At 55.1% G+C, this 12,955-nt stretch overlaps 1 protein-coding gene across 1 annotated transcript; it reads left to right on the top strand.

Moving 5' to 3' along the window:
- The first annotated feature begins 3,749 nt into the window (after nucleotides 1–3,749).
- PPP1R1A (protein phosphatase 1 regulatory inhibitor subunit 1A) lies at nucleotides 3,750–11,966 on the top strand. Its single transcript, XM_046012043.1, has 7 exons — nucleotides 3,750–4,019; nucleotides 7,991–8,051; nucleotides 9,068–9,105; nucleotides 9,478–9,541; nucleotides 10,134–10,289; nucleotides 11,188–11,294; nucleotides 11,835–11,966. The coding sequence occupies exons 1-7, from the start codon at nucleotides 3,936–3,938 to the stop codon at nucleotides 11,838–11,840; spliced, it is 516 nt and encodes a 171-aa protein (XP_045867999.1). The 5' UTR covers nucleotides 3,750–3,935; the 3' UTR covers nucleotides 11,841–11,966.
- Nucleotides 11,967–12,955: the final 989 nt, after the last annotated feature.

Below are 12,955 nucleotides of genomic sequence, written 5' to 3'. Positions count from 1 at the left end.
CACCCATGAGAAGTAAAATCAAGATCCTAACACATGCCTCCCTCCCGGTCGGTTGTGAGTTTTAGTGAATTAATGCATGAGAAGGTTCGTGGAGGCAAGGAGGACAACTAAATAAAAGCAGGACATGCTGAGAACGAAAAGAACAGACCCATCAACCCGGAGTCCAGCTCTAAGACAGGGCTGGGGGGGAGGGGGAGAGCTGAGATGAAGTGACTGCGTCACCAAGTCACATCCCCGCGGCCTTAAATATTTCATGGAACCAGAAGTGCCCTGCGTGGAACAGCTGCTGCTCCTCCAGCCAGGGCTGTGACTGCGGCAGCGATGGCAACGTTTGCACCTGCGCGCCCACCTCCCACAGGCACCTGCAAGCCGGGGAAGGGACTCCGGCAGGGCAGGCTTCACCTCCAACCAGGGGGCTCCAAGAGCAAGTAGTGGGCCCTCCACGCCTCCCTAGCCCTGTGTGTGAGCAACCCGTGCCTTCTTCCACCCACGAGCTCAACACACACTCACAGCCACCGCCCAGCCCTGGGCATGAATGAAGGTCAAAACAGGATACCCAGACAGCCCCATTCTAGCCCATGCTGAGACCCTAGCCCCAGAGGCGGCAGCCAGCCACACTCCACCTCCCCACTACCCACAAACATTTCCCCCACCTGCACCCAGCCTCTGTCTCTTGAAGCCAAGCCCATACCCAGAGCTGTCTCCTCCCTCTCCCTGCTCTCTCCTCCTCTGCCTCCACCCCAGCACCGGCTGCTCCTGGGACCCTTCTCACCACGCAGCCCTCATCAGCCATCTCTCTCCAATGCCTGAGCAACCTGGGCCCCTCTCCTTTCCTGTAGCTTTTGGGGAAAGGGGCTCGGAGAACCTGGAGCTTAAGGAAGCAACATGAAGGGTGGGTGTAGGACTTTGAGAGGCATCTCCATGGCCAGACCAAAGTCTGAGGGGGAAAAAAGGAATATGAAAGAGGCCCAGGCAAACTGGCTGATGGGGGTGGGGGAAGGTTCTCCTGATGAGAGCCTAGAGAGACGACTTCCCTCATGGCTGCCCTGCTAGGAGATGACAAGACAGTAACAATAGCAGGCACGGATTAATCAAGGGTCTTCTATGGGCCAGGTACCTTACCTCATATGAGACTCAACCCTATCAGGCAGGGTCTCTTCTCCCATTTTACAAATGAGGCTCAGTGAGGGAATTCTGAGGCCCCAGAGATCCAGGGGTGTGAGAATCCTAACTTTAAGCTCCAGGGTCCTGGTGGAATGGGATAAGGGATGTACCAGTCACCTATTTGGAGGATATTTGGGACCCTGTTCTGTGTATGTGTGGTTAGGAGGTGGGCAAGTGGGGCGGAAGCCAGAGCAAGTGCTCGCATGCTAATGGGCTCTGCGTTCCCCTCTCCATCTTCCTCCTCTTGGCTTCAGTATCTTCATACCCCCTCCCTCCTCGGTCACTTCTGGCTGGAGGCCACTGCTGGGGAGCAGCTTCAGGGGAGCGGCTGGGAAATACAACTAGTTGTTTTCCTGCCTGCCCTTGCTACATCAAAGAAAGAGTAAAGGCAAAAAGATAACTTATCTGCACCCCCACGCTCCTGGCAGCATTCTTGACAATAGCCAAGGTGTGGAAACAACCTGAGTGTCCGCTGAGGGATGAACAGATGAATGGAGACAGTTGTGATAGACACAGATATAGATATAGCTATAGAGATGTATGTGTATATACAATGGAATATTATTTGGCCTTAAAAAATGAGGAAATCCTACAATGTGGGTGGACCTTGAAAGCATTATGCTAAGCAAAATAAACCAGATAAAGACAAATCCTGTATGATCTCATTTATATGTGAGATCTAAAGCAAAAGCCAAACTGCTGGAAAAGGAGATCAGATTTGCAGTTATCAGAGGCGGAGGGGAGGAGGAGGGGAAAATGAAGGAAGGTAGTCAAAAGGTACAAACTCCAGATCTAAGATGAATGGGTGCTGGGGTGTACTGTACAGCACAATGACGGAAACTAACACCAATGTGTGTTACACAGGAAAGTTGCTAACAGAGTTAACTCCTGAGTTCTCATCCCAAAGAATTCCCCCCCCCCTTTTTTCTCTTCTTTCTTTCTTTTTCTTTGTTACTGTATCTTATGAGAAGATGAGTGTTGCTGAACTTACTGTGGTCTTCATGTCACAATATATGTCAGTCAAACTGTGGTGCTGTGTGCCTTCAATTTATACAGTGATGTGTGTTGCTGTTTTTCAATAAAACTGGAAAGGAAAAGTTTTTAAAAGAATCAGAGGGACCCTACAAGTGCAGACTGAGTGTAGAGGTTCATTTCTAGAGTCCAGGTGACAGCAAAATGGGGTCGGTTAACATGCAAATGAAGGTCTGGCTAGCCCACTAAGTCCCTATAACCCCAGGCCTGCCCTGAGAAAACCGAGCTGGGCCTGACGTGTGTAAAGAGATATGGCTAGGGGGGAGGACAGGGGAGGTTATTTTGGGAGGTAAAAGGGGAAGGGGCCTTGATATCCAGGTCAGGGAAGGGCTGCCCAAGAGAGGAGGCAACTAGGAAGTAAGGCTGAGCCCTCAGGGGGAGAGGGTGATCATAGGGACCCCAGAGAACCAAGCATTAATCTGTGTGGAGCTTGCCAGTTGCTGGTCTTAAGGCTAAAGAAACAGATCTCTGGCCCTGGCCCTGGCCCAGCCCCTCCCCCAGAACTCCCTGTCCCCTCTCCCTACCTCCAGTCCTCCTCCTCCCCCAGTGATGCACCCCACCCTGCCCAGCCCCAGGGCCACAGCACCTCTCCTCCCTCTATCCAATTGCCCCCAGACCCTGGCATGGTACCCACCAGCTCCTAGGAATAGCCTATCTGCCTCACTCACAGGTATTGACTGACTTCTGGTCATATACCAACGTGGTAAGTTCTTCATGGAGTCTAACCTCCATCCCTTCAGTTACAGCAGATCATTTTCATCACCCTGCCAAGTGGCGGAATCGGAAACCAACCCCAGCTGTAAACAAGCCACCCCCCAGGAGTTTCCCCCTCCATCCCCCAGCCTTCTCCCCTTGCAGGCCTTTCACCTGCTTTCCCAGCCCCACAGTTTAGCAAGCAGAAAGAGAAATCTATTTCACAAGCATTATCGGCTCCCCACCCCCAACGCTCCGTCTGCTGATTCCCAGATGGTCCTCTCTCCCAGAGCCCTCCACCCACTCCTATCGGCACTTCAAGAGAGAGAGGCTCTGGCCTCTGGAGACCCTTTAAGGTCTTCAATTCTCCCTCCCGGGTGGGCCGAGGGAACTGCCAGCGCCCGGACCGCACCCCTCCCCTCCAAGTTTTCACCTTCGTCCTAGTGTTTTCCTCTCCAGGGAAAGTCCCTCTCCGTGTCTAGCCTTCATCCCTCCTGCTGCATGCCTAAATCCCCTTTCCTTCCTCGCTCCATGAGACAACCCGTTTTAAGATCATAAATGAAATCTTCCTCTCGCGTTTGCCGCCTCCTCTTGGCAGCGGCCCTCTACCTTCCCACTCATAAAACCTGTCCCAGCCTGGAGAAGTTCTCCGTCCCGCTCTCCACCTCCACTCCCTGCCCGGATCTCTGAGGACACCTGGATGCGGGCAGGGGCCGCCGACCACGACCCGGACCCGGCCACACCCTGCTCGCCCGCCCGCGGGGTGGAGACCCCAGCAGCCGGCGGAGCAGCCACGACGGGGTTAAGGTTCCGGACTGGGGGAGGGGGAGGGGGCCGGGAGGGGCGGGTGCGGAGCCAATCGGCGGCCGCAGAGTCCCCGGGGCCGGGAGCAGGGAGAGCTGTGCCGGGATCCTGGAGCTGAGCGCGCCGGGCTGGGGCCGGGGCCCGAGCGGAGCGGAGCAGAGAGGGAGCGCGCCCGCCCCAGCCCCGAGTCCCGCCGCCTGCCCTCCAGCCGCAGCGCCAGCCCAGCGGCCGCCGCCCCAGCTATGGAGCAAGACAACAGCCCGCGGAAGATCCAGTTCACCGTCCCGCTGCTGGAGCCGCACCTTGACCCCGAGGCGGCGGAGCAGGTGCGGAGCAGGGCGGGGTGGCCGGGGACTCGCCCAGCAAAGGACGAGGGACCCCTGGGCTGTGGGATCTGAGAAACCTTCTTAGTCTGCCCTTGGCAGTGCGTCCCTGTGAGGGCGACCGCGCTCAGTTTGGGGGTCTTCTTTCCCCTCCCCCACTGCTGGAGCCACATCTCCCTGTCTATGCTAGGGTAAGCGCCTCCCCTCAAAGCCTGTCCCTGCAGAGGGTTGCTCTCTGCCTCCCCAGCTCCGGGGGAGGGGGCCTGCATGAGGACATGACCCCTCCCCCCCGTCGCCAGTCTTGCATCCCCCACCCAGTCAGCCCCCGCCAGAGTTTCTGAGCTCGGGGGGGGGGGGGGGGGGCGCCGAAGGGTACGGACAGCCTTGCGAGAGGGGTTCGGGGAAAAGGTAGGTAATGGAGGGGAGCCTGATGCTGTCGAAAGGAGTTGAAAGAAGAGAAATAGCCCTCCGCGTCCTCCCCTAACCAAAGGCTACCTTGACTGATCCAGAGAGTGAGAACAAGGAGCTGAGGAAAACTGAAAGGGCTGGGGCTTTTGGGAAAGGGTGGTCGGGTCCACAGGCTGAGGGTCCCCTCTTCTGCAAGTCTGGACACGTGGGTCCCTATTCCCAACTCCTGCCCTTTGGAGCACAGGGAGTGGGGATGGCATGGAGAGATGGGCCCAGGGAAGCCAGAGGCAGGGGCTTTCTGGGGGCTGGGTGCAAGGAACCCCATGCGCAGGGGAGCAGTCCTGTGCTGGCCTTGGTTCAAGGGGTGGGAGTCCAAGGCCCTGGCCCAGCCCAGGGCCTGGTCTATTTTTAGCTCCGAGCCGCCTGGCAGAGGCGGCAGTGGATGAGAGTGTGTGAGCAAGTGTGTGTCTCAGGGAGAGTAAGCATTTGTGTGGAGACGGTGACCCCCCGTGGTCACTACTACCGCCTGTTTACGAAATATTTGTTCATTTGCTCATTGCTCCATCTCTTTTTGTGTTCTCTGTCCATTTCCCTGGACATCCCCGTTCCTAAGGAATATCCATTGGCCACAAGGTCAGTTCTCCATTTCCCCCAAATGGCTCCCAGGGCTCTGGCTGGGCCTCCCCACCTGAAAAAACTCTGTGGCCTCTTGGGATAGGATGGAGAGAGTGTCCTCTGGCTTGCTCCAGCTGTTTGGTGGAATAAGGTCAGGGTATGAAGGGAAGGGTCAGTACACACTCTCTCCCTGTGACTTCAGCTTCCCGAAGTGTGGGTAGGGGTGAGAACGTGCACCTCCCCCCTCTCCCTGACCTGGGGGGAGCCGCTTCTCCAGACCTGGAAGGGGTGACAGTAGGAGGGACTGTGGGGAGACCTCAGGCCTGGTGAGGATGAGGAGGGTGGAGAGCCTGAGCTTGGGGAGTGTTCCCCCAGAGTCAAGAGCAAGGCTGTTACACCTGGAGGCAGGGGGCTCGCTAAGATAACCTCAGACTCAAAAAAGGGCCCATGACTGTGGGCTGGTGGGGTTTGGGGTGAGGTGCCAAGAAGGACTGCCTTCCACCAGCATGGACAGGTCTCACTGCCTGACACCTGCATCTGTTTGGTGTTGGAGAAGGCAGGTGTCAGTGTGTGTTGGGAGGAGGAGGGGGTAGGCCAGCTTGTTCAGGGGTCGGGAGACAGAGGAGGAGGAGAAGACAGTGGTAAAGAGCCAGAGGGAAAAAAGAACTGGGACTTCCGCCTACTTTTCTCTAATATTCCGAAACTGGTGTCCACTAGACCTGAAATTCTACCTGCAGTCTAACTCGGCCCCTCTAGCTGGGTCACCCAAGTGTGTTACCCAATCCAGAAGCTCCAGGCGTGGCAGGAGCTCCTAATCCAGACTGACATGGGAGAGCAAAAGAGGTTAGAAGCTGTGAGTTATGGAGCACAGAACGGCAGCCGGTGGAGGGGTGCCCACAGCTACCAGGTGTTTGGCATGACTGGTTTGGCAGCAAATCGGAGGCAAAGGCACCAGGTGTCCTTGAACACTGGGATTGAAGATAGGTGCAAGAGAAAGAAGAGAGACCATCTATTTGTTACCCAGTAGTTCAGGTGCCTGGAAGGTGCTTTGCGAAGGCTGACTTGACTCCCTTCAGCTATATGATATCAAAATTCTCAAAGACTCTGAGTGCCTAGAAATCTTGTCCAAGGCAAGGAAATGGGCTAAGGAAGGGGCCTATCCAACATCGCAGAGCCCTGCTGCCCTCTCAAAGGCCCTTTCCGTCCTCCTTGTGATTCCTTCTCAGCCTCTCAAGTTCCACTAACATCCCCATCCTCTCCCTGTGTCTCTGACTCCTCCACAGCCAGCATCCCCCCTCCACCAACAACAGGAAAGACATAAAGAAGAGTCCTCCCCTGGGGAAGGGATTCCCCTCACCCCACAGACAGATGTGAAGCCCACATGTCGGCCGCTGGCGCCCAGCCCCTTTGCCTCAGGAACAGCCAGTCGGATTCACGGCTGATGCTTGTGTAGTGCCTATGTGTATATGCCTGTGTGTGCACGCGCGTGCGCACACACACACACACACACACACACACACACAGAGGACTGGTACTGCCAGGGACCTTGAAATGTCACCCCAAACAGATGTCGCTGGAATCTCCAAAGAAACAGTGACCTACCCCCACATGCCCCCATTGAACGCATCCCATTTCTTTGGGGAGAGTCCCCCTCTCAGACTAACCTCTTGCGAGGGCCGCAGTCCATTTCTGGGCATAGAGAAAGGCAGGCGTCTTACCCCACCCCCAATGGTAGTGATGCTACATAATGGACACAGAAAAGATAGAAGTTGATCCTTCAGTATCCTCACCCTACTGGCCTCAGCTCTGGATAATTTTAGCCCCTTTCCCAGCCCCTTTAGACTTCCCTCCTCTCTCCTGCCCTGGAGGGAGCTACGGGGACTCCAGCCCCATGAGACCCCTCGCTTCTAAGCCTCTAAACCCTCCAGAGAAAGGGGAAAAAAACCCATACGTCCCAGGAGTCCTTGGACTGACTTCAACAACAATCAACTTTATTGTGCTCGCTTCGGCAGCACATATACTAAAACAATCAACTTTATTGGCAGCTCGGCAAAGGAACAGCAGCCACCCTGTCGGCACTCTGCTTTTATATGTTAATTTCTTAGAATGGGACCCTGGAGCCCAGGATAAGATTTTTCGGGTAACTTTAGGCCCTGATTAGACTCCTGCCTATGGCTCCTGCTAGTATTTTATTTACCATGACAAGGATTTCCCCAGACTGAATTTCCTGACAAATTAGAAAGGCAGTGTGTCCAAGGATAGGGAGGACTTTGGAGAATGAGCCAAGGCGTGGGCCAGGAGAAGGCACCTTCCTACCTTCCCTTTGCCATTCCCCCAGCCTGGGCAGGGACCAAGGGTCCCTCTCCACTGATGCCAGCGCACTGAAGGTTAATGTCTGTTTGGGGCTGTGGGCTGGAACACTGAGGGAAGAGCCTTGGCCCTCCAGGGTTATTTCTGACCATTGATCAGGATGGACGGAAGGACAGCCAGCCAGAGATCAATGCATGAGAGCAGATACAGCTGCTGAGATGGATTACAAGGGAGATGCAGGGGCGCCTGGGTGGCTTAGTAGTTTAAACCTCTGCCTTCGGCTCAGGTCATGATCTCAGGGTCCTGGGATCGAGCCCCGCATCGGGCTCTCTGCTCAGTGAGGAGCCTGTTTCTCCCTCTCTCTCTGCCTGCCTCTCTGCCTACTTTGACCTCTCTCTCTGTCAAATAAATAAATTAAATTAAATAAAAAAACAAGGGAGATGCAAAAACAGAAAGGGGTCGGGGGTCTTTTGGGTCCCCAAGGGAGAGGGATGGGCCCAAGAATGTCCATCTTGGGATGGTAGGTTCAGTGTAATGTGGCATTTTTTTGAGATGTATTAAGCCAGGAGCCTGGATTATGTTGCTGAGTGGTACTGGGTGGGGCTTCGATGCTTCCACGTGCACTTGACCTCTTCCCTCAGATTCGGAGGCGCCGCCCCACCCCTGCCACCCTCGTGCTGACCAGTGACCAGTCCTCCCCAGGTAACCCCAGGGATGGGTCGTTGAAGGGCATGGGGGCTGCTGCAGACAACCAGGTCCAGTGAGAGCAGGCGGGCACTAGCAAGAACAAGGGCAGATCCAAGGATTCAGAGAGCTAGCCCCGCAGCCCCCCGGGGATCAGAGTGGGGAAAGTGGTGGTTGCATTAGAAGGAGCATTTCCTTTGCTTTGGCAAGATGGAGCAGTTCTGGGGAAGAGGAGGGAAAGCACCTGGCTCCTAAGCCCCCCAGGAATTGGGGTGGTCAACTGAGTGCTGGTTGCTGTGGCAACAGCCTTCCAGATTTCTCCAGCAACTGAGATACTGCAGGCCCCCCACCCCCAGAGGCAGTGACAGCTGTGAGGGGGAGGGACCGCCTCCATCAGCCATCTTCCCGGCCCCCAGAGGGTAAGGGGAAGGTTAGACACAGCTCAGGGAGCAGCTGGCATTCCGGTCACCCATGTGCCCAGCAAGGTCTGGGGAGAGAACCAGGTGTTTGAGAATATCAGGGGAGCTTGCCAGGACAGTGGCAGAGAGGCGGTCGTGCTCATAAGTGAGCCTGGAGTTCAAGAGGCTGGAGTCTCCAGCCAGCACCCAACTACCAAAAAGGATTGTAGTACCTCCCTGCACAGGAGAAACTTGCTCTCCTTTATCCGGTCTTCCCTCCCGTGCAGGATTCAGTTCTGGACCTGGGGCAGGGGGGCAATGGTTGGGAGGAGATGGAGGAAAAGAGCCAAAAGACCACAGATTCTACTTCAGGAACCTCCAGGTCCAAGGCAAGGATGTAGACACAGACTGACCCCAAAGTCAAGAACAGGACTCCGTGCAGGAAAGAAAGCAGGGCAGGAGGGAGCCAAAGGGAGCGGACCTGGGGCAGCCATCAGGGCCAGCTTCCTAGGGCAGAAGTGAGGGACAGATCAGAAAGCCGGTGACTGCCGAGGCTCCTCCCCTTGGGAAGTCAGCTCCATAGGGACCCCTGGGTTTTCAGTCCTCTTCACATTCTCCTTTCCCTGTTCCCCTCAGAGATAGATGAAGACCGGATCCCCAACCCGCTTCTCAAGGTGAGCCGGTCCCTCTCACTCAGCCCAGCCCAGAGAACCCAGAGTTTCTTCAGAGGATTATTCCTCAGACCCGCCCCCCCAATCTGTAAGGCCTTTTGACTCCCTCTCCTCTCCTCCAAATGAATATGAGCGGACACACACACACACACACACACACACACACACACATACACACACACCATATTCCCCCATACCTAGTCTCCTTGCTCTCCACTGTGTGGGGGAGGGGAGCACCCTGGGAAGCAGGATATTTCTCCCCTCACTTTCTGAAGACCATAGCTGACCCCCAATCTCCAATCCGAAAGCATGGCAAGGCACAGAAGGCAGGGGAGAAGGGCTGGCCCCCCCACCTATGCTCTGTGTCCTTCACAGTCCACGTTGGCCATGTCTCCACGACAACGGAAGAAGGTGACAAGGACCACACCCACAATGAAAGGTTAGGAAGACCCCCCACCTTCCCATCCCTTTCTTTCCCTCTGTGCCTGAGACTGAGCAGTAGACCTAATGACCCCTTTTTGGAGGGAATCCTTGGGAAGTCCTTAAACCCGCCTTTATTATAATCGAATTGCTGCTAGACAGTCTGGGCTGGGTTCCAGCTCTGCCTCCGACTAGCTGGGAGGCCTGGGAGAACCTGCTTCACCCACTGAGCCCTGAGCACCACCTCACTATGGCAGCTAAAGAGACTATGAGTGCTCACCACACGGAAGGTTCTCAAGTATTTCTTGAATCTAAATGGAGTCTTTCCTCTTTCCCCCCATGGAAGATCAAGTATCTCAGCCAGTTAGGAAGATCTCTGGTTCCTGAAGGCCCTGCCCCTCCCCTCCCTTACTTTCGAAGGAAATGTTTTATTTTGTACCTTTAGGCCCTCCCTGGTGTCCAGCAAATATCCCCTACCCCCACCCCATTCAGGTCTCAGAGGGTGGAAAAGTCACACAGGATCCACCGGCCCTCAAGTGGGGCTGTGGAATAGGACAGTCCACAGAGGAGACTCTGAGCGGTCACATCCCTCCCTTTCTCTGTGCCCCCAGAGCTCCAGATGATGGTTGAACATCACCTGGGGCAACAGCAGCAGGGAGAGGAACCCGAGGGAGCAGCTGAGAGCACAGGGGCCCAGGAGCCCTGCCCGCCTGGGATCAAAGACACAGAAGCGGAGTTAAGGCTGGGCTCATCTGGGAGAGCACAAAGTACGTTCAGGCTGGGGAGGGACTGGCCCAGAAGGAGGCAGACCTTACCCATCGTAGGGAGGGGTCTCATCATAGCCAGAAACTGCCCTGAGAATATGGATCCATTTTCATGGACCCCACATGTTTGCCTCTGTTCACCTTGCCTCACTGAATGATCCCAGCCCCTCCCTGCTTGGACGGGGTGGGGGGGCGCTCCCTGCTGGGTGGTGTGAGCCCACCAACAAGGGACCCACACTCACAGGCTGGAACCTGGGCTCTTTCATTACACCGGCAGTTTTGTTTTTTTTTTCACTGCCCTCGGTCTGTAAAATGATAATGACAATGCCTCTGGCCTTGGGTTGTTTGTGAAAATGGAGTGAGACCGTTCTTAGCCCAGCAGCTGACACATACAAAGCTTGCAGTAAATGGAAGTGCTGTTAACACGTGTCCGCAGTCCCTTATCCCACGTGGATTCCAGAATCCAGAGTTCTTCCAGTTACACGAAGGTGACATCGTACATGTACTGTGTATTACATACTACCCAGCGGAGCACCCTGTAATCAAACACGGTAATAGTTGTGCAGTGAACTGAATGGTCCCACTAAATGACATCAGTGAAGACCATCATTAGTCCCATACAAGGTCAGGTTTAGCCAAATTGTACCCAAACTTGTTTTAACTTTCCTTTGGTTTTTTTTTTTTTTTTTTTTAATTTCTGATGGCAAATAAAAAAAAAATGGTCCTGTAGTCATAGCTGTGATCAGAGAACACACCACGGGTCTTATCTGATTGCCCCCATCCTGGTCTTGGGCCCCTCCCAGGGGTCACTGGAGTATCAGATGGGGTAAGAGGAGCAGCAGCCTCTACCAGAATTCATGAATACTGCCTTTCCCTCCCACCGCCCATTTTCCCTCCTTAGAGCCTGCAGAACCCATCCCTAAAGCTCAGGAGAGGGGCAGTGAGAAACCCAGCAAAGAGGAACCCACAACCCATATACCACCATTGGATTCCCAGGGAGCCAACTCGGTAAGAGCCCAGGGCTGGGCGCCCCCGTCTGCAGGAGAGCAAGCTGCGTAGATAAGGGCAAGGATGAAGATCTGGAATCAGGAAAAGGGGGAACAAAGGACCAGCTTCAGTCACTGAAAAGCTCTTGTCTCAGGCAAGAAGATTGGGGGGTATTATGTATCCATGGACAAAGAGAAATGGGATTAGGCTACAGGGCGAAGGAGTGAGGTTAGGCTCAGTACTAGGGTGTCTGGCTCCTAGAATGGGTGATGGAAGTCTGCCATCGGCTTTCTGAGAAAAGGTATTTGGAACCCAAAGGAAGAGCCTCATGTCCAGGCTGTGTGAGCAATAGTCCTGCCTGGAGTGAAGGCATTGATGAGAGAGCCTTGTGGGCTTTGATTTTTCCAGTCCCCCCTCCCCTGCGTGAAGCTGGACAAGTTGGGGGGACTGGTGTCAGACATCAAGGTTAGACGCTTGACGATGGGCAGAGCAGCAAGGGTGGGGACAGTAGGCCCTCTGGTCTCTCACTCGCCCTCTCTTTCTGCCCCTCCCCCACAACAGGTCTGAGAGTGGAGGAGGTATCCTGCAATGGAGACTGCGGTTGGGAATGCATGGACACTGGATCTCTTTCTTACTCTTCACTTTTGGGGAAAATCTCTTGTTTTTAAAAAGTGATAAATTTGGTGTTAGGTCCTTGGCATTTTCCTTCTTTCCCGGCATGGAGAATCCTCTCTCCCTCCCTTCTTGTCCTGCCCTCTCTGCAGCCCCCTCTCCTTCTGCCCAGCTCCTCTGGAAAAGAGGAAATAGAGAAGCTGGGCAGGAGCCTTGGGGGAGGGGGGAGAATTCTTCCCCCAACGCTGCTCCTACTTGCTGTGGCAAGAGAGATGGGGGGTCAGACAGGTGTAAGGACTAACTTCCAGGGCACCAAGAAGGAAGGAAAGGCCTGGGTTCTGGGGGTTCTCTTCTCTTAATTGAGGAAAAGATACCAGCCCAGCCCCCCCCCCCCCCCCCCCCCCCCCCCCCCCCCCCCCCGGCAGGATTGTCCCAAAGCTGAGAGACTTGGAGTTCTACAGCCCGTCCAGCTGTGCCTGTGCTGTGGCCGCCGTCTGCTGGGCGAAAGGGGGAACTGCATCCTGGCCCTTGGCCCAAGGAAAAGGGGTTGTTGTGTTGTGTGGATGCCTCCTTGCCTGCCCTCCAAGCCTCAGTGATTCCCAGGCTTCAGGATGTGGTCCCTCCTCCAGCGATGAGGAGACCACCACCCCTGTTCCAACCCGAGAGCAAAGCTGGGTTGAGAACACAGTGGCTGTTAACGAAGAAGCCCTGGCTGGGAGCCTCTTTCTCCCTGGTCTAAAACACGGAGGAGCCAGGGCAAAAGACAAAAACCCAGAACAGGGGAAGAAACTTCCCTGGCCAGCCAGGCCTCTCCTGCCCACTGCTTTTGATTTTTCCAGGTGGTGGAGTGGGGAGGGGAGGAGGAAAGGCAAGAATCGCCCTTCCTTAACAGAAGAAGCACTTTGGCAGCAAGAGCCTCAGGAGTCCCTACTGTGTGCCCCCAGGCAAGACCTCACCTCTTGGGGCCCCAGCATCCCCACCCACATACACAATAGGGAGAACACCACACCAGGATTTTTTCGAGCTTCAGAGACCGTATACATGAAGATGCTTCCATCCAGTGAACACAA

Source organism: Meles meles, chromosome 7 (assembly GCF_922984935.1).
Source record: "Meles meles chromosome 7, mMelMel3.1 paternal haplotype, whole genome shotgun sequence".
Lineage (NCBI taxonomy): Eukaryota > Metazoa > Chordata > Mammalia > Carnivora > Mustelidae > Meles > Meles meles.
This window is presented reverse-complemented; position numbering and strand designations above follow the sequence as displayed.

Bases quoted from the DNA above. Each gene is read 5' to 3' on its own strand.
- PPP1R1A (XM_046012043.1), top strand. From the start codon at position 3,936: ATGGAGCAAGACAACAGCCCGCGGAAGATCCAGTTCACCGTCCCGCTG. The intron at 4,020-7,990 runs GTGCGGAGCAGG...CTCTTCCCTCAG, and splicing joins ACCCCGAGGCGGCGGAGCAG to ATTCGGAGGCGCCGCCCCAC. The intron at 9,542-10,133 runs GTTAGGAAGACC...CTGTGCCCCCAG, and splicing joins GACCACACCCACAATGAAAG to AGCTCCAGATGATGGTTGAA.